This window comes from Polypterus senegalus, chromosome 5 (assembly GCF_016835505.1).
Source record: "Polypterus senegalus isolate Bchr_013 chromosome 5, ASM1683550v1, whole genome shotgun sequence".
Lineage (NCBI taxonomy): Eukaryota > Metazoa > Chordata > Cladistia > Polypteriformes > Polypteridae > Polypterus > Polypterus senegalus.
Window position 1 is genome coordinate 64,215,921 of NC_053158.1, and position 20,708 is coordinate 64,236,628.

Consider the following 20,708-nt stretch of genomic DNA (forward strand, 5'->3'; position numbering starts at 1 on the left):
GAATGGTACACATTTTATTTTTCAGATATCTTAACCATTTCAATGTCTCTAAGTCCTACGCTTCTTAATTTCGGACTTTGTTACCTTACAATCCGTTCTCACAACTACCTACACATGTCAACAGAGGGTTCATCTCTGCACACGCGAGACAGAGCGTAATTGGGATATTCTCGCGATATTCGGTGGAAACATGTGCTGGGAGGAACCCATAGGTGTCGCTGTGGCCTTTGCTGCGCGGTAAATACGATCGAGGTCTCTTCATCTTTTGCATGCATTGCTTTTCTGCTTTGTTTCGTTTACCAAAAGGAACGATGTCGCCAGCTTCATTTAACTTTAGCGATGCCAAAGACAGATTTATGGTAAGCACTTTTCAGTAAAGAGTATCATGAGGATATTCACGGAGATAAGCGACTTCTGTGTAGCAGTTTAAAATAGCTGTGAGCCCGTCTGCGCAGCTCTTACGTTTAGCCGTGACCGGTGGGTAGCGGCAGCAGATTGGCTTTTTTGCCCTTCCACCCCTTTCCCATTACCACTTTCTTGACTGGCGTTTACCATTCCAGTCATAGTACGTTTTTTGAAGTAGAAATAGTCAGCATTCTATATTAGGTCAGTCTCTACGCTGCCTACTTACCTATTAATTCTTTTATTTGTTTTACAAGAGTGCAACCCGAGCTGCGCTGGAAAATAAGAACAACAAAGCTTTAATAAACGTCTTTGCCCATCTCCCTGGAAGGTAAGGCTTGTTGTAACGCGTGCCCTATGTACCTCACTGGGTGCAAAAAAACAAAAACATTGATTTATGTGTTTCTTTGTTTGCAGCGAAACGGAAAAGAAAACAACCCTAGACCAAGCATTCCGAAGTGTTCTTGAAGAGGAAATTGTAAGCAAGTTTCATGATCATATTTCCATTTTCTAACCTGCTTACTACATACACAGTCACAAGGAGCTCTGTGATTACCTGGGGTAGTGGGTTGTGAATTGTGCAGCTGTGAAAATGGTTTGTGTAGTTATGACAGTAATGAATCAATGTCCAGTATTTTATACTAGCCCTTTCACAGCGTATTATGATGAGGTATTTATGGATCAACACCACAAAATAATTAAAACAAATAGTTTGGTTCCAATACCTCAGAATGTGTTAACCTAACCTGTAATTTCACTTATATAACATTTATTTATGTAGCACATTTTCATACAAATGATGTAGCTCACAGTGCTTTACAAGATGAGGAAAGAATGGTATATAAAAAAAATAAGATTAGGCAATACTAAATAACAAAGAATAAAGTAAGGTCTGATGGCTGGAAGGACAGAAAAAAACAAACAAAAAAACTCCAGAGGGCTGGAGAAAAAATCCCCAAAATCTTCAGGGGTTCCAAGGCCACAAGACCACCCAGCATTCTATCTAACATAAAAAATCTAAATCAGTCTTCATGGTTTTCAGGCTTCACGTGAAGGAATTTAATGATGATGGTCATGTGGACATCTGGCCTTCAATACATCAATGTAGGGACTGCATGGTGCCTTGGTCAAGTGATGGTGGTGCAGATCGTCACCACAGAGAACCGGAAAAAGAACAGCAGGAGCCATGATAGAAAAGATAAATCAATGCATATATAGAATATCAGGGTTACACTAAATAGAAGCTATGAGAAAGCCATGGTAAAATAACAGGTTTTTAGTAGTTTTTTTTAAAGTGTTCCACAGTATTAGCCTGGCGAATTTCTATCAGTAAATTATTCCAGATTTTAGGTGCATAACTGCAGAAGGCTGCGTCATCACATCTTTTAAATTTAGGATGGCAATGATGGTATTTGAATGCTGAAAAAACATGTAATGACTGTTAGTTGGTGGAACTCAGCTGCCACTTGTCTGATGTTTTAAGTAGTCCTGGTTTTATTTCCAAGCAGCATGGTGTCATAGTGGTAGTGCTAGTGTCTTGCAATTAGGAGACCAGGATTTGTTTCCTGGGTTCTCCCTGCATAGTGCTTTCATGTTCACCCCATGTTTGCATTGGTTTCCTCCCACAGTCCAAGGCCATGCAAGTTAGGTTGGTTGGTTGGTTGGTTGGTTGGTTGGCTGGCAGTGCAAAATTGGCCCTGTTTTGGGTGTGTGTGCGCGTATTCACCGTACAATGGACTGGCACCCTGTCTGTGGATTGTTGTGCTTTGCACCCCATGTTTACTGGGACATGCTTAAGGATCCCCGTGACCCCACTCAGAAAAAGCAGGTTTAGAAAATGAATGGATGGCTTATTTCCCATCAACAGCATTCCCAGTGTCTTCTCCACCAAAGAGCTTACAGAGAAGCACTAACTGCTGTGAAGAACACCCATTTTGGCAGAATAATAGAAAGTGGCCATGACAACCCAAGAGTTTTGTTCACTGTAGTTAATAAACTACTCGAACCCACATCTGGCCCAACTACTTTTTTTACTGAAGTCTTTGAGAAATTCCTCCACTTTTTCCGTAACAAAATTAAAGATCTAAACAATTCATCTAACATGAATACATCATCTGTCCCTGCTTTCTCACTCCATCCAGCTCCTTCTCTAAGTTCTCACCAGTCACATCTGTGTTTGTTAATAACCTGCTTTGTAAGATGTGGCCAACTACTTGTGTACTGGACCCCATCCCCAGCACACTACTTAAATCCTGCCTTTATGCCATAATCCCAACTATTACAACAATAATAAACTCATTCCTTGCCACTGACTCTGTGCCGCTCACTTTTAAAATTCTTTCTATAACCCCAATGTTAAAAAGTATGGTCTTGATGCTGACAATCTTAACATTTTCAGCCTATTTCCCAATTGCCTTTCCTGTCAAAAGTTCTTGAGCGTGTTGTAGCCTCCCAACTCACCAATTACTTAACCACTAATAACTTGATAGAACCCTTTCAATCTGGTTTCAGGGTGCAGCACAACTGTGAAACTGCTCTGCTACGGGTAACCAATGATTTGCTTATGGCAGCAGACTCTGGACAAACCGGCATATTAATTCTATTAGACCTCAGTGCAGCATCTGACACTGTCAGACATGACATTCTACTGTCCAGAATGGAGAACATGCTGGGTATCTCTGGCACTGACCTCCTGTGTTTCAAGTCCTATCTGACTGATAGGCAAGAGTTTGTTAGTCTTGGCAGCAGCAGATCCAGCTCAGTGCCAGTCACACAAGGAGTTCCTCCGGGCTCTGTCCTCGGCCCTCTTCTCTTCTGTACTTATATGCTTCCCCTTGGCCATATTATTTGTAGCTTTGGACTGGGTTATCATTTTTATGCAGGCGATACTGAACTCTATTTCAATGTTAAAAGTGGAATTTCCTCAGAGCTTTCTCAGCTCAAAACCTGCCTCAGTGAAATTAATACCTGGATGGAGCAGAACTCTTTAAATTGCAACAAAACTGAACTCTTGCAAATTAGGACTAAAGTGCAACTTAATAAAATGAGCTCCTTCCCAGTCCATCTTGGCGGTGATCTCAGACCTACCTCTACTGGCTCCCTGTGTCTTACAGAATCGAATATAAAATCCTAGTAATAACTTACAAAGCCTTAAACGACCTTCTCCATCACTATGTGCCTGCCCACCCACTAAAGTCCTCTGATTCTGGCAATCTTGTTGTGCCCCACACTAATCTACACTCCATGGGTGACAGGGCCTTCAGCTGTATAGCGCCCAGACTCTGGAATGATCTACCGAAATTAATCAGATCAGCTGACTCCATGAATTCTTTTAAAAAACAACTCAAAACTCATCCGTTCAGGAAGGCTTTTAGCTCTACTTGACTTTATTACCCTTCTCTCGGTTTACCTCCATGTCAAGATGTTCATGTAACCTGTATGTGTGTGCTTGACCATCAATTGTGTTGTCTTTTAGGCTTTTTCTCTGAATTTACTATCTTACTCTTCTTTATTTATTTATGAATCTGGTTTGTACAGTGCTATATACTGTATACCCTGTCATTCTTTCTTAATCTCTGTGAAGTGCCTTGAGCATGAGAAAGACCCTATATAAATAAAATGTATTATTATTATATTCAAAGAATGAATAGTGCTGGGTCGAGAAGTACTATTATTTATGGTAGAAGTGAAATCATTTAAAAGTATTCTCCTGTTGTTTAGTCAATACCTTGCAGATTTTAAGTAATTTAATTTCCCCAAAATGTTTTAATATTGTATATGCTACCTAGCCAACTATGATGTACCATACGCCACATAATCAGGCCGGTTTTTTTAATTTTCTCCCTGTGCTTAAAAATCATTAACATTTGAAAATTTGCAATGTAATAAATCAGCAAGAAAAGCAACATTGTAACAATGCACGGAACGAACCAACACACAATCGTCCATGACTGAAAACTGGAGGACCGTCATCGCGCCCTCTCCTGCCAGATGGAGGGATGGAGGTGCACGGCGCTCGGTGTGGAACAGGAGGAGAGGAGAAGGGCGTCCATTCAGCTCCCTCCATCATGCTAGTCTGCTCCTTTCTCATTCAGTATGCACTGCCCGCTCATGTGCCCACCTCCAACTCGTCACTTGAGTCGTTGTCGTCTTTACACAGTCCAGATGCACCTGTGACTCACGTAGACTTTTCATTGCACTGTGCGGTTTTGGCTGCTTTTCTATATATAATCCACCAAGACACCTGACCATGGTAGTAGTGAGGTAGGAGGGGTGTGTGTACAAAAGGTAGGGATGAGGATCCCATGGGATACCCCTTGCAAACCATTTTACACGCTGCATATTGCGATTCACCTCCGCAAGAAACATGCCTCTTTGAACAGTCAATGTGGCTCGGAGGTGCATGTGGCCTCTACGACAGATGAATATAAATGACGCAGTTTTTTCAGTGTCATCACGTCCGAGTTGGTGGGTGTGGCTCTGCGAGTTGTCGTCGTATACAATGATCTTGGAGTTGGTGGGCGTGGCTTCTTCCTGCATGCGCCATAGGTGTCTTACTTGTCGGCGGCTTCGTGAATCCACTCCCCTTCCGGCGTGCTTTTCCATGGGTGTCTTGCCTTATTAAATTATATATATAGATAGATATTGGTTGCTTATTTTAAAATGAATAATTTTACAGATGTATTGTAACTCTAGCCTGTGTATTTTATTTTTAGGTAAAGCAGACTGCTAGTTGTGAAGATTTCTTGGGTCTTATCTACAGAAGTATTGATGGAGTGACTGAAGGTGATTTTTTTTTGTTCTTTTCATCTAAAACTTCCAGTTTTTGGAAGTATTAATAGTAGTATATTTTTTCTTACATGCACGATTTTTTTTAACGGCTACCATCAAATTTTAATGAATTTCTCGAACTGAAAATTTAACACTCTTGCTTTGCATATTGTCAGAAGGAGTTTTTGTTGTGTATAAAACATTGGTTAATACTTCATTTTTTGGAGATGGTTAGTAAGCTCATTGTTTTTAAGGCTGAAGTTTTTCTCTCCACGATCATAGTATATAATACTAGCCTGTGGGAAATTGTGTTCTTCAGAAAAAAATGTTCTTGCAGTTTAAAATGGCATTGATGGGTGCATCAGTGCAAACAGGCAGTATGGCGGAGTGATTAAGGCTGTGGACTTCAAACTCTTTGGCTGTGGGTTCAAATGCCATCACTGACGCTGTGTTATCCTTGAGCAAGTCGCTTCACCCATCTTTGCTCCAATTTTTAAAAGAAAAGAAATGTAACCAGTTATATCTTATATGCTGTAAGTCGCATTAAATAAAGGCATCGGCCAAATAAATACATGTAAATGACGACAAAAGTCTTTAAAACTTACCTAGTATGTCTATTTTCTAGCAAAGAATGTTCCCCATGCCAATTCCCATCATTAAAGTACAAATGTACTATAAATATGCATATCCAAAAAAACATGTTTCTGTGTTTTTGTCATTTTAAAAGAATCCTGGCCATGCTGTGCCCTTCTCCCCCCACAGTAACCTTTCATGGGTCCTTGTTGATCTTTTTGTAAAAACAATTCCCCATGACAAATTAATATATACCCTAATTGTGGAAAAATGTGAAAGGAGAGAAATTATACTTTAAGATATAAAATTTTAAAGCAACCAATTTTATTGCAATAAATCACTTTGATCAGTTCTACATTTCCTTTGTAAGTTTTTGTCAATTGGTTATTTTTGGCAGAGAGTATGATGGCTCAGTGTTTAGTTGCTTTACAGCTGTAGTCACCTGCACCTCCCCAAATCTGACACAGACACCAGGCACAAGTCCAGCAACATACCCATTTTATTTTTTCACTGGGGGAAATCCTGTCCTTCGTTCTCCAGCTGCATAGCACAAGTACTAAGCACAGTGAAGCACTTCAGTGGCACTTTCTCCTTTCTCTCTGACTCCACTCCTCCTCCGGTAAACTTCTTCCCTCTTCCTCCTGACTCTGGCTCCCTGAATGAAGGTATGCTGCATCTAGTAGTACTCTAGGTGGCTCAGCAACGTCTGGAAGCACTCCGGGTTTGGTGAAAGCCCCACATAAAGTAGGACTCTGCATCGCCCCCTTATGCAGCCCTTACAGCACTCAGAATGGGCTCTTACAGAACTCCAATTTCCATGAAGTTCTGTGGGAAACAGTGGTGCGGCCACAACCCAAGGGGACTGCCATCTAGCGCTCCGGGGGATTTAGTGTTCTGTATATGTACGCTTCTTGGATGCTTTTGTTATGGCGACAAAACGCCTGTCTGTCTCTCTGTATGTTATTGGGGGTCTGAGTAAGCGCAACAGTCAGACTTTCTAATTTTTTTATGCAGTTAGCCACTATTAAACTTCTTACCTGACATGGCATATCCCAAAAAAAAATCTCAGAATAATATCAGTAGCACATCTGTCTGACTCTAAAATAACTTCAGTTTGAATATTAATTTAAGTTTGGAATCTTTAATCTTACTGGTCAATATAAAGACTAACTCCACTCACTTTTCTTGAATTATCCTATATATAAGGTTGCATTTTTTTGTTACTGAATGAGTTGACTTTGAATTTACAAATTCAAAATGTACTCTGAAAAGATTTGCCAATCTATTTACTATATGTTTACACTTTGATTTCTTTGACAAAGTACTTCGTAGCAAACAGAATGCCTCTAAATATTTTTTTTTGTTCCTAAAAGCTTTGTTTGTGTTGCACATTTTGTTAACTTAAATAAATTGAGAATTTTAGATAAATTACTTTACATTTAATCTTTTTTGTATTTGCTTCCTCAACTATAACTTTTACTTTTCTATTTTAAATGGAGATTTTTAATTAACAGGTAAATGATAAAATAATAAAACCGGAGTTATGCTTTGTTTACATTTGTTGAAATATTTAATTAGACATAATTTTCATGATAGGTATTTGTTCAGCCACAACACCTTTCTTGCTTCTTGGAGATGTTCTGGACTGTCTTCCTTTGGATCAGTGTGATAAGATCTTTACATTTGTTGAGGAAAATGTTTCAACATGGAAATCTGTAAGTGGTTTGTTTTGTAATCCTGTACATTTACCATTTGTTAACTTAGCAGAAGTACTAATTATGGGCTCTGGTTACAGGCTTTTTCTCCATACTGTTCAAAGTTAAAATACTTTTTTTTTTCTCCAAAGAAACATTATAGTACTGTAAAGTTTGATATTGGATTACAGAAATATAGTCCAAGGAGAAGTAAGGTGTGCTTTTGAGTGTGAATATCTCACTTAAACATTGAAAACAGCAGAAACCTAGTTTGATTATGGAATATATAGTTCCAAGATTTTGCAAAACATATGGTATTAACTGGTTTCCTTTATTAATTACTCAGAAAAATGTCTTATCGTCTTGTACATTACAATAACAACCTGCTTATACCAATAACACACAAAAAATTATACTTGACAGTACTGATCACATTATTTAATAAAGGAGAGTGCGGGCGAGAGAGAGAGCGAGCAGGAGAGAGAGAGAGAGCGAGCAGGAGAGAGAGAGAGAGCGAACGGGAGAGAGAGAGAGAGAGAGAGAGAGCGCGGAGAGAGAGAGAGAGAGAGAGAGAGAGGAGAGAGAGAGAGAGAGCGAGAGAGAGAGAGAGAGTGGGAGAGAGAGTGTGTGTGTGCGGGAGGGAGAGAGAGAGCGGGAGAGAGAGAGAGAGTGTGTGTGTGCGGGAGAGAGAGAGAGAGTGTGTGTGTGCGGGAGAGAGAGAGTGTGTGGAGCAGAGAGAGAGAGAGAGAGAGAGAGAGGAGAGCGAGGGAGCGAGCGGAGAGAGAGAGAGAGAGAGAGAGAGAGTGTGTGTGTGTGTGTGTGTGAGAGAGTGAGTGAGAGTGAGCGAGGGTGGGGGGAGGTAGTCAGAGTGAGCGAGGGTGGGGGGGAGAGAGAGAGTGTGCGCGAGAGAGAGAGAGAGCGAGATTGCTGGATAGAGAGAGAGAGAGAGAGAGACGGATGGATGGGTGGGCGGGCGGTTGAGAGAGAGAGTGCATGCCCGAGGGGGAGCGAGGGCGAGCGCTAGAGAGAGAGCGCGAGATAATAACTAATGAATATTAATGAACCAAACGACTGGATATCGGGCTCCTTTTGTGATGCCTTCTAAGTGGAAGGACTGTCCTATGAATGATCTGTAGCTGTGAAAAATGAGTCTAGGTTTTAGAAGACAAGCATACATTCCTGAAAAATATTTCAGCAAATGTCATCTTTATAATGAAAAGGATTTTAGTCCAAAGCAGAAAAAGATTGTTAGATGAAACAGGGCCCTTAGGGATAGTAAACAGATATACAGGATGTAAATGAAGACTAGACTATATATAGACGACATTGGTTTCAAGAGCTGAACATAAAATAAAAATGAGAATGAAGTTAGACTGAAGTGCACAGAGTAGTTCTGTAACATGTACAGCTCAGAGTCATTAAAGGTATCCCCAAGAATCGGGATGCCTTGAAAAGACAATGGCAGGTATATACATGGGTCACACCATGTAGAAATGAAAGGGAAATGTGGGAGATATTAAATAGGAGTTTGCTTGTACCACCTTTATTTAAAACTTAATTTTGACTCCATGTAGTGCCATGTCTGAGTGGCATAAATGCATAACAGAGGCAAAAAAAAGACTGCAACATCTTTCTGAAATTCAATCTAATAGTATACTAGCAAGTTTCTAAGGCCTAGTTTTTGAGGGCTGAGCTGGTAACTGGTAAATAAAAGCCATTTAACCAAGCTAACTAATAACATACAATAAAAGACCAATATATAAATACAAGTCGGAAAAAGACTGGCACCAACAGTATTTTTGGCACAGATTAAATTGAAATAATTAACTCTGGTTCCCTGCAATTCTAGATTAACTTGGAGAGTATGGACTTAAAATTGTACCGATAATATCGAACTGTTAGTAATGGGATTATAGAGCTGACAAAATTCATGTGAGGTACAATATATTGATTTTATTTAAAATAATGTAATATCCAGCAACCTAGTTTAAGACATGAGGAATGTCAGCTGGAACATTAGAACTATACTTATGACTTTTGAAACACTTAGAATAAAATATGAGCTACCTTGTTTACTAGCACATGTATTAGAAAATCAGTTATGCTGCCCATCTTTTGCAGTTTAACTGATAACTGGTATGCAACCTCCTAATTTACTTTTTCTTTCATTGTAGAATTCATTTTATGCAGCAGGAAAAAATTACCTTTTACGAATGTGCAATGGTAAGACACTATTTGTAGTTCTTCCTTGTATTTGTTTATGAAAATAGTTTTTAAATTTCTCTTTGTCTAAATGGCTTTTGTTACATTTTCTTAATGGTTTAGTTAAGTATTTTGTAGGAGTTCTAAATGATTTGAAACACTTTATTTGTAGATCTTCTTAGAAGACTATCAAAATCCCAAAATACTGTGTTCTGTGGCAGGATTCAGTTGTTTCTCGCCAGATTATTTCCACTCTCTGAGAAATCAGGTAAGGCTAATGAAAGAGAAAACAAGTTTAAAGGAATGTACTTTGCATATATATTAAAATATATTTAAGAATTATGTTGCTTACATTACCAGTTTCTTAATATAAGCACACATTTTACAGTATAACAAACTTAAATATTTAAACTTTAATATTAAACTGTTTGACATTCACATTGTGTATGTTACTAACTATTCATTTGTTCAAGTATTGCAGCTTAAAGTGATTGCTAAATTTCCAACAACCATGGCTTATCATTCTAAACAATATCTATTTTGCAAAATACTGTGAGTTAAAAATTGCTAATTAATTATCTCAATCTCCAATTTCTTTCACAGAAAATCATCAAATTATTCTGCTTACTAGTGTTTCTTGAGCAGTTAAGATCAGTAGAGGAACTTTACAGTGTAGTGCTTTCTTTAATGATTAAACCATTGTAGTTTTCAGGTGTTCTAAAATAGTAAAATTCTAAATGGCAGTATTGCATCCATCCATTTCCTTACCTCCTTGATCCAGTTCACGGTCGCAGAGCCCCAGAGCTGATCCTGGGAGCATTTTGCTCAAGGCAGGGACATTTGCAAAATACTTCTGTCATGTTGGTGCAGGATATGTTGTTCATTTCAGATTTTGAAAATATTTTAAATAGAAGCCTTAGCGATAGTTTATACTTCATGGAACGCATATGCGCACGCATCATGGCTGCCATGTTTTCCCAGTATTCATTTGATGGGGAGCTTTGAGCACGTCCTCGGAAATTAACATGATGTGTACCCGAATTGCAGTACCAGCAAAAAAAATCAGAGGGTGCAGTGTGTTCAAGTTGGAGCGTGACGGGACATCAGAGTTTCTGTTTACTAACAACATGTGACAGATAGCAAGCCGCTACAGGATCCAATGTACGTGCTTTGATGTTTGATGAATGGTTTAATGTGGTGAAGCAAAATGCTGATATACAAATGTATCCGTAGTGCTTCTTTATTTAAGCGTCGCATATTCCCCATCGTAATGACGCAATACATTTTAAAGGTCTCACATACCATCTTCTGTGCTGCCTTTTTATTTATTTATATATTTATTTTTGCACCTTCACAACATCATCAGAACATTTGGCAGCATTTCTGAGCCACAGAGGAAAAAAAATCGGGACACAGTGAAAAGGTCAATTTTGTGATTAAAGTGGAAATTTTGTTTTTAATCTCAAAATTTCCACTTTAATCTCGTAGTTTTATTTTGTCATTAAAGCAGGACGTCATAAACTTCCGCTTAAAACTGACCCAGTTGTTAATCACTACATGCTTCTGGGGCTTCCTTCTGAACTGACAGCAGCTGCAGGCAGCAGTTGCCACACAGAACATGTTAAATTTATGATATTCCAGCTCTCTGCACATTTACAATCTTTAGGTTTATACTTGATATTACTTTCATGATGAAATGCATTAAAGTATGTTTATTACATATAAATTATTAACTTCATTTAAATAATGAATACTGTTAATAATTACACGTGGTGGTGGGACAGTGTCAGAGCGGTAGCACTGCTGCCGGGCAGGGAGTCGCGTCCCTTTCTTTCTCCACCTGTGGTTTGCATGTTTTCCTGGTGGGTTTCCATGGTTTCCTTCCAAAGACATGCAGGTATGGGGATTGGGTGATGCTAAAGTGATGCTAGTGTATGTGTGTGCTTGCATTTACCCTGGTGATGAGATGATGCCCTGTCCAGGGATTGTTTCTGCCTCATACCTGATGCATGCTGGAATAAGCGCATCCCTGGATTGATGGTTGTAATCATTAAACATCCATCCTTTTCAGAGATATTGTGGCAAGCTGTCCTAGGAATTTAATGAATGTTTCAGGCAATTCACAACACAGGGAAGCTGAACGCTTACTCGCCGTGATGATCTCGCACTGCCACCTGGTGAAATCTTCCAGATTTACGTAAAGTATGTGTGCAAGCATAAATAGTATGCAGAAGCGTCCGCAGGAGCTTGTGTCACATGAAGTATAAACCCAGCCTCATTCTTTAATAAACTCTGCTTCCACCTAATGTAGAAACAGAATGGAAAAGTGGACTGGTCATCTAAATGTGCTTAAAAAAGTATATTTCTACATTCAAGTATATAGTAGTCTTGTATAGAATGTAAAATTGTGAACCAAAAAAAAGTCCTATACAAAATGCACTTTCTGAGATAAATACACATAAGAGGCCCTGTGTCATAAATAGTTGGAATTTTTGGTGTATTGATTGCAAATGTTTAGAAAATAGCACTTAACTAGTTTGGTAGTTGCACCTAATGATAATACAAAACACTACAATTGAAAAATCAGAGCATTAAGCTGTAATTGGTACCTGTGATGAAAGCAAATGAAAGCAAATTGTGATTTTTGCACTCTCCCTTAAGAGCAAGTAAGTCTTAAGACCATTACTGTTGCTTTTTATATGCCATTATTCATAATGATAAGTACATGGCTAGTTTTTGAATGAAAGGCAGAATTTCATGAAACACTTCCCAAAACTGTTGAAAGCAAATCTGACACTTTATAGTATGTACTTTACTTACATTTAGCTTTAAAATGACTTATAATGTTTTTGATAATATTTGTGGTCTTTAACAATGTATATTAAACAAAACAGTGTTCTCCAGTATTTAAAATATGTTTAAAAGCAGTTTCTCTGAAAGAAAATGTAATTGTCTGAATATTTGGAATGTATCTAGGCTTAGTGGTTGCCAAATTGTTCTTTCTCCATTTCTTGCAGGCCTTAACTTGCAGAGTCAATTTAACCTTGACAATATCACTGTTTTTAATAAAAATGAACAAGACAGTACTTTGGGTCAAAAAGTGAGTATACAAATATCTCAAATTACGCAGACTGCAAAACTTTAAAAGAAGACATCCTTGTTACTTGTATGCTTGTCATCCTTGTAACTTTTTTGTTGTTTAATTTTCAAAACAGCAACCTTTAAGCTAAAGTAGTCCTTTCAAGCCCTGAATAAAATGTTTCAAGTGCAAAACTGCTGCTTAGAAGAGCTATATATGTATTAATCCTCACTAGAATGTCTGTTATAGTTATGTACCGTGGTTTGCAAAAACATACAAATCATGCAAAAGTCTTCAAACATTGCTGTGTTTCATAGAAACAAAATTATTTTTTGCGATATCTTAAAAGCCAAAATGTAAAATCTGCTGCTTGTATATTTATTCATGTGAAAGAAATTTTCCTGATAGGGATATAATTACCATATAGTTGGCCTCGTCCTATGTACCACTAAGTTCAGTGGCACATTTTGAAAATCTCTTTGGAATCCTAATATGCAGAGTGAATTTGAAAGATTGGTATCAGTTAAACAATGAATAACATTTGGGGCCGGACAAAGCTTAAAAAAAAAAAATGCATACATTGTTAAAGTTGTATGAAACTGCAAAAATGTTTGGATTTATATATACAAAAATGTTTGGATCTGTCTCATATTAATCAAATATGGATTCCCTAGAAATTTACACCTTTCAGTTTCTACATCAGTCATTTTAAAATACCCAAATTGTTCAGTTGAGTAAAGGTGAATCTTTGCAGCCATTTGAAGATTGAACATGAGAGTAAAACAAGTTTTGTGGAGAAGTCTTGTTAGAAATGACTGACATTGAGCTCTTCCAATAATTCCAATTGTTATAGTGTTGGCATCATTATGCAGTAAGGTAGTAAAAGAGCATAGAAAACAGTAACAAAATAGTTGCAGGAGCTAATTTTTCTTTTTGTTTGAAAATTGAATATGGAAGTGTCTTTGAATAGCCTATTCAAAGTTTCAGCCACAGCCCATCAAAATTCTGTGGCATGTTTTAAATATGCCTACCCTCACGTGCTGTTCCAGAAACTTGTGCTGCAGCAGATCACTAAAAGGGAAGAGTTAAAGCTGCTGTTCTGATGGTTCCTAAATTGTTCTCGTTTGTAGCACATTGAGGAAAAAGATGACAATATGGAGGAAGGTGAGATGGGAGATGACGAAACACCTACAACCAGGTAAGGAAATTTTGTAATTTATTGTTTGCGGCTTTTTCATTCTTTATCATATCTATGTCCTAAATGTGTTGTGTGGTTAATTTTTTTTACAAAAGTAAATTAGCCCTCTAATCATTTGGAACTAAATCGTCTTTACATCGTGGATACTTGCTGATGGATAATTTATTTAATGTGCATTTCTTGTTAAAATAATGCTGTTCGACTACTGATGAGTAATTATATGCTAAGTGATTAAAAGCATAGAGTGATGAAGATACAAGGGATGATCAAAATGTTTTAAGCCTGTCCTGTCAATCAAGTTTTATTTTTAACGTAACTCCTTTTAGCAATAATATATTTGATACAACATTCACAAAATTTTTTTATGCCACTGAAATTTGTCTTCCTTGTGCAACTACTTTTTTAGCTTATATGACATCTCCAACATCATTCATCCCATAGAGGATAGCTCTTCCCCTTGGGATTAATAAAGTATCTATCTATCTTCAGATTGTGGTACAAATAGTAGTCACACGGAGCCAGTTCTGGAGAAGAGGATGGGTGTGGTGCCTCTTCAAGTCCGTACTTTCTCAGAGCAATGCTTACAATATTAATATTTAGCAAATCAATAAATGTACAAGGCAACAGTTTAGCATTTTCATCTGAGTAATGATAATAGTCAGTCAGTCATTCCCCGTTATATCCTAACACAGGGTCATGGGGGGTCTGCTGGAGCCAATCCCAGCCAACACAGAGCGCAAGGCAGGAACAAATCCCTGGGCAGGGTGCCAGCCCACCACAGCACAATGATAATAGTAATAAACGTTAATCTGTTTTTTTCTGTTTTTATTCTCGCTGCTATATAATGTTATTGATTAAAATTATAACAAATGTCATTTGAGGTTCTGTGCCCAGTGATGTCCTGGTGCCATGTCCAGAGTTGTTTCCTTGCTCTGTATACAGCAGGATTGCACACCTTCTCTCTATAGTGATAAAACTATTTTACGCACATTCAGGAAATGTGCGGTTATATTGCTTCCATCCATGTTGAGAATATAGTGATTTGAGGCATTTTTCCAGTTGTCTTAAACCAATTATACCAACACATCTCATGTGGGTGTGTTGTTTAGTCCATTGCTTAGTTCACACACTCTCATAATAAACCATTTTAGAGTTGCTAGTTGATCTAACCTCCATCTCTTTGGGATGTAGTTAGCTCTGCTGCCTCATTTCTCCAAACTTCTGGGTTCTAATCTTGCACATGCATTCTCTTTATAAAGTTTTAACATTCTCCTTGTGGGTTTTCTTCAAAAAGTATGCTGACTTATCTTGACTGGCAACTTTCACCTGATTACTTTTCCCTGCTAGAGGACATCTATTGGCCATGGCTTCCTGTCCATTGTTGTTTTCTGATTTTTAGCACATGCTGTTTTACCTCAAACTGCACTTAATTATATGAACAAATAAAATAAATCCCGTATGTGAGTAATGACACTACTGGTTGCTTAACTGAAACATTGATAGACAAGGTGACTTTGCATGAATTCTGCATTTACAGACCAGGTATGTAACAACTATTAACAGTCCTATAGACCTGAATCTTGGGGCTTGCCTCCTTCACTTTCTTTCATGGTATTTTGCATCGCATCTCTGTTTTTGTTTGCTTAGTTGTATACATGTACACCTCACAAAGTGTGTTTATTGGTAGTGCAATGTAACTGCATGAAGGTTCAAACGGTCTGCTTCAATAATAGTTTGACATTTATGATGTAATATAATCATAGGTTATGAAAAACATGATGCACTATTTAAATTAAAACTTTAAAAAATAGCTTTAAAACATATTTCACATTGCCTGACTGTCAAAATATATATTAATCTTTGGCTTTATCTTAACCAGTCGACTGAATTTTAACAATTATCATGAAATTGCTCAGCAATGAAGCAAGAATTCAAGACACAGACAGGTCACTTTTATATAATCAGAATATTATTTCTAGTTCTGTAAAAAGTACATATTCTGTATACTATTGTTATGGACAACTTATCTGCTTAACGTGATGGTTGTTGACCACAGATGATGCAAGTAAAAGCATTCACACGCTTCATTTGTCTTATAGTTTTCTACTTGTATCTTAAGGATGGAAAAGAGTGCAGTTCAAGTGAGGAAAACAGAATCTGAAGCCAATGAAAATTCTCTGACTTCAGTCTGCAATTTGTCAGTTAGTCTGTACTGTTCCTTTTTTTGGCAAGCTTTTAAAAAAAAAAAAAAAAAAATTCTGAGCAGCTAGTAATTTTTTACAACTCTTTCTAGTAGGACTTTGAGCTCTTATATATTCTTAGGTCATTTTTCATGCACTGTATGTTTATGATCTTCCCACAGATTTTCAGCAATATTTGGGAATTTCTGTATTAATTGGAAACTAGTAAGACCAATAAAAACCTGATCTTTCTGTTACAAATTAATGGATAATTTTGAGCTATATTTTGAATTATTAAGCTTCGGCTTCTTCTTAATCCAGAATATTATATTTTAGGTTTTTATAATATTCAATTGAAACCATTCCTTTCTCCCCTTACAGTATTGTATGTATAACGATTGAGAGGTATGTTTAAATGCATTAAACCAGGATTTCAAACTGAGTCAGAGCCAAAAGGTTTCAATCACATTTTATGTAGCTGTCATTCGCTAGTGTAACTCAAACCTGCAATTTCACTGTCAGCTGCTCCACCAGAAGGCACATGTATTTGTTTTAAAAATTAAATGGTATAAATTTACACATTTGCAGCTTTAGGGTGCATTATTGTAAATGTGAGCAGGTGGCACAAAGGTCAATCTCATCTTGCTATACAGTCCAATTTGTTCTTTCTGTAGATTACTACAGGACCACGGTAGTGAAGCAGAAGGATTCTGAAGAAGAAAGCACTCCAATTCATAGGATACTTGCTTTGCCACTTTATTAAAAGATATAAACATACACATTGTGCTACATAAAGAGAGTTCATTCTGATATCCCTTGAACTCCATCTGCACCTTTTATCCTCATACCTTTAATTAAAAAAAAAAAAAAAAGTTTATTAGCACTTCAACATTAATTTCCTTTTCCAGTCATAACATTATATGAATCTGTGCAAAAAGATAAAGGATTAAATTATTTTCTTCCAGTAATATTTTTTGGCTTTAAAAAGAAAATAAGTTAAATTGCTAGTAGAAGATTAATGTTCATTGTATTTTATTAAAATAGAAGTGGGTAGGAAAACATAATTGTCACTGTTAATCTGAATATAAACTGAACCTTAAAAAGAATATCAATCATTCTCCCCACAAAACTTAAACTAGGATTTTTTTTTTATCTGGCAGTATCTTGCATACTTCAGGAATTCAGTTTTGTAATGAAACCTAAGGAAAGGTGCCCTCTGAGAGCACTTTCACGAAGATCATTTTTGTGCTGGCAGCACTGTGCTGTGAACAACTACTGCAGCATCAAGTAAACCTTTCTGTGTCTCCTTTACAATGATGAGTGGGGTAGAATTTACAGATTTTTCTGAGACTTCCAAGTTTTTCTTTTATTTCTTGTTAACGTTCCTTTCATAATCTTATTGCAGACAGAAGTTTTCTGGTAACCCCTTGCTTTCCAAGGCAGTTACCTTTAATTTTGAAATCTTCAGTGTGCTTCGTGAAGAGCTAATGGTTACTGAGTGTAGATGCAACATTAAAAATTAGAACTTTCAGAACATTTAGTCACCTGTAAAATCATTATAAATGATTTTTCAGTCTGTTCATTTTGGCAAATAAGTGTGTATTAAAATCTGCAGAAATATGTACTGTTTGGCTTATACTTAAGTACTTCAATGGCTGTTGCATATCCAGAAACTAGATATAGATACAGATATAAAATTGCAGGAAAGATTTAATGGATAATTATTCACAATTTTTCTGTCCTTTGTGAGCTAATCATTCTGACTGTTGTACTGATGCATCTTTCAGGATTGATTTCTCAAATCTGTAATGAGATACTCCTCTTTACTATATGACAGTTGGATGGGTAACTTTTGTTTCATTTTTACTAGTAGTTTTTTCCATTTGAATATTTGACATTTTCATATTTTAATCATAAAGAAATGTTATAGCAATTATTTTATTTTGTGACAATATTTGCCTATTATATTTTAAATCTCAAATTACAACTGAGTTTACCTTGCAGCTTGCCACTAATAACATTTGTCAACTTTTAACATTAACTATATAGTCAACTATTTACCCACCTCTTATTCTGTTTTATTTTATAGTTCAATACCAATAGACTATAACCTATACAGAAAGTTTTGGACGTTGCAGGACTATTTCAGGAATCCTGTGCAGTGCTATGACAAATTCTCCTGGATGACATTTCTTAAGGTAATTTTGAAGAAATTTGTTACATGTGTTTTTATATAAGTACACTAATTATCAGATGTTACCCATCAAGTAATCATGTTAATAAGTCTCTTCAGGGACCCTTTTAAAATTTTTCCTCCATCAAAATAAAGAAAGAACTTTAGAAGGTGACTTTTAATTACCTGTTAGGTTGGTTATAGAGCAGGCAATTCAAGACATTTTAAATGAGGCAGCAGTGAAGTATTTAGTATGCCAGTGTTTCTCCTTATTAATGAAAACTATACTGTAAATTGGCATTAAAGAACAGAATTTTATATAATTAAAATAAATGCGAAAATAGTTATTTATAAAAACGGGAAATAAAAAAATGAACACTAAGCTAAGAAATCTTCCTTTCCTTTTTTTTTGCTTATTTACCACCTCTGTTTTATGTCATTGTCAACCTAATGTGTGACCTCTGACATCAACATCTGCATTTGTGCTCCTGTATTGACTAGCCAGAGAAAGACTCTGTATGTTACTGTGTCAAAAAACATCCTATAGTAACGCATAAACATATGTAGAGATTGATTATTTTTGCTGTGTAGTGATCTTACTATTTGGAAAAAAAAAAAACCTGTAATTTTAAGTGTTCTTGAAATTAAATCTGTGGCCATCAGACTCCCTAAACCCAACACAGATAGACTCTAGGCACAGTTCTTTGCAACACACATTTTATTTACAAGGTGAAACACTTTTTTCTTTCTTTCCACCTACATCACAGTACCATAAACAGTACTCGGCACTTTCCTTTTTTCCTGTCTCTTCCTTTCTGTTCATCTTTCCTCTACTTCCCTCCTCCACTGGCAAGATTCGTTCCTCTCTCAACTGACTCTGGCTTTCTCAGTGAAGTGAGGTGGCTCACTTTACGCTGCACTTGGGAGCACTTCAGGTGGCTCATCAGTATTATCTGGAAATACTCCCAGTTGTGGCGGAAGCCCAAAGTAGGGCTCTGCAGCTCCCCCTGGTGGCCCTCACAGAACTCAACAGGGCTGCAGCGAAATCATAACTCCCAGCATGTCCTGCAGGATTCCATGAAACCACAGCAGCCCAGGGGGTTGTCCTGTGCACTTCTGCTTCCCTGGTCCTCCCCATATATCCTCCTGGTTGGGAATGCCTGCAGCCATCACAAATTGTAATTTGCTTAAAGTTAATACATTAAGGGTAATGTGACAACAGAGCATGTTAGTTAATTTATTACATTTGGCCCTCGTTTATCATGGTTAGTCAGTCCCGGACTCTACCGCGATAAATGAATTTCCGCGAATTAAGATTCTTTATTTATACAGTAATCCCTCCTCGAACACGGGGGTTGCGTTCCAGAACCCCCACGAAAGGTAAAAATCACGAAGCAAAAACCATACTTTTATATTGTTATTTTTATATTGACACGCTTGGGTCACAGATTTGCACAGGAACACAAGGGGTTGTAGAGACAGGGTCTTTAAAACACTGCAAATAAACATTTGTCTTTTTTTCAAAAGTTTAAACTGTGCTCCATGACAAGACAGAGAAGACAGTTCTGTCTCGCAATTAAAAGAATGCAAATATATCTTTCTCTTCAAAGGAGTGCGCGTCAGGAGCAGAGAATGTCAGAAAGAGAGAGAGAGGGAAAAGCAAAAAATCAATAGGGCTGTTCGGGCTTTTAAGTATGCGAAGAACCGCCGGACAAAGCAGCTGCAAGGAAGGGAGCAATGTGAAGTTAGTCTTTCAGCATTTTTTAGAGGAGCGTCCGTATCCTCTAGGCCAGTGTGTGAAAAGCCCCTCTGCTCACACCCCCTCCGCCAGGAGCAGAGAATGTCGGAGAGAGACAGAGAAAAGCAAAAATCAATACGTGCTGTTCGGGCTTTTAATTAACCCTTATTAATCGGGGTCATTTTTGCTAAATCGCTTGTAATTCGACCTCTCCAAATTAGAATCATTGCTGTTATTGAACTATCTGGAGTATAAACACATGTTTGGTCTCTTTGTAAAGGTAACATTCTCTAGTTTCACCCTTAGTAGTCAGAATCACTGTATGTGTGACTGATCAAAAGTTATGCACATTAGAATTTACAAAAAAAACGAATTTTTTTGTTCTCGCCTAAGTTTTTTTATGAAAATAAAGGAAAATGAAGCTGCAGTAGGTAGGTGGGGACAGAAACACACTATGTACCAACAGAATAACTTGTTGACTACTCAAATTTCAAATTTGAAAAAAATACCTGTAAAAATGACATTTTTTACACCAGTTTTTATGTGGGCATGTCCAGGGGCTTTTTAGAGGGACCATTATCCACATTTTGGAACATATGGAAAAAGTGTAATAACTTTTGAATGCTTCAACCCACAGATATCAATGAGGGCTCTACTGAAAGCTTACACCTAAAGGAATCTATATCTACACACAGTGTC

At 37.3% G+C, this 20,708-nt stretch overlaps 1 protein-coding gene across 2 annotated transcripts in view; it reads left to right on the forward strand.

Annotated features, from left to right (window-relative positions):
- Nucleotides 1-214: 214 nt before the first annotated feature.
- The window catches only part of thoc1 (THO complex 1), a 62,691-nt gene continuing 42,197 nt past the window's right edge, over nucleotides 215-20,708 (forward strand). For both annotated transcript variants that reach the window (XM_039754716.1, XM_039754717.1), the window contains exons 1-10: nucleotides 215-359; nucleotides 660-733; nucleotides 820-880; nucleotides 5,118-5,187; nucleotides 7,342-7,460; nucleotides 9,614-9,662; nucleotides 9,814-9,909; nucleotides 12,659-12,741; nucleotides 13,851-13,918; nucleotides 18,188-18,296. In XM_039754716.1, coding sequence (XP_039610650.1) covers nucleotides 270-359; nucleotides 660-733; nucleotides 820-880; nucleotides 5,118-5,187; nucleotides 7,342-7,460; nucleotides 9,614-9,662; nucleotides 9,814-9,909; nucleotides 12,659-12,741; nucleotides 13,851-13,918; nucleotides 18,188-18,296 — 819 coding nt within the window. In that variant the 5' untranslated portion in view covers nucleotides 215-269. The remainder of the gene's footprint in view (nucleotides 360-659; nucleotides 734-819; nucleotides 881-5,117; nucleotides 5,188-7,341; nucleotides 7,461-9,613; nucleotides 9,663-9,813; nucleotides 9,910-12,658; nucleotides 12,742-13,850; nucleotides 13,919-18,187; nucleotides 18,297-20,708) is intronic.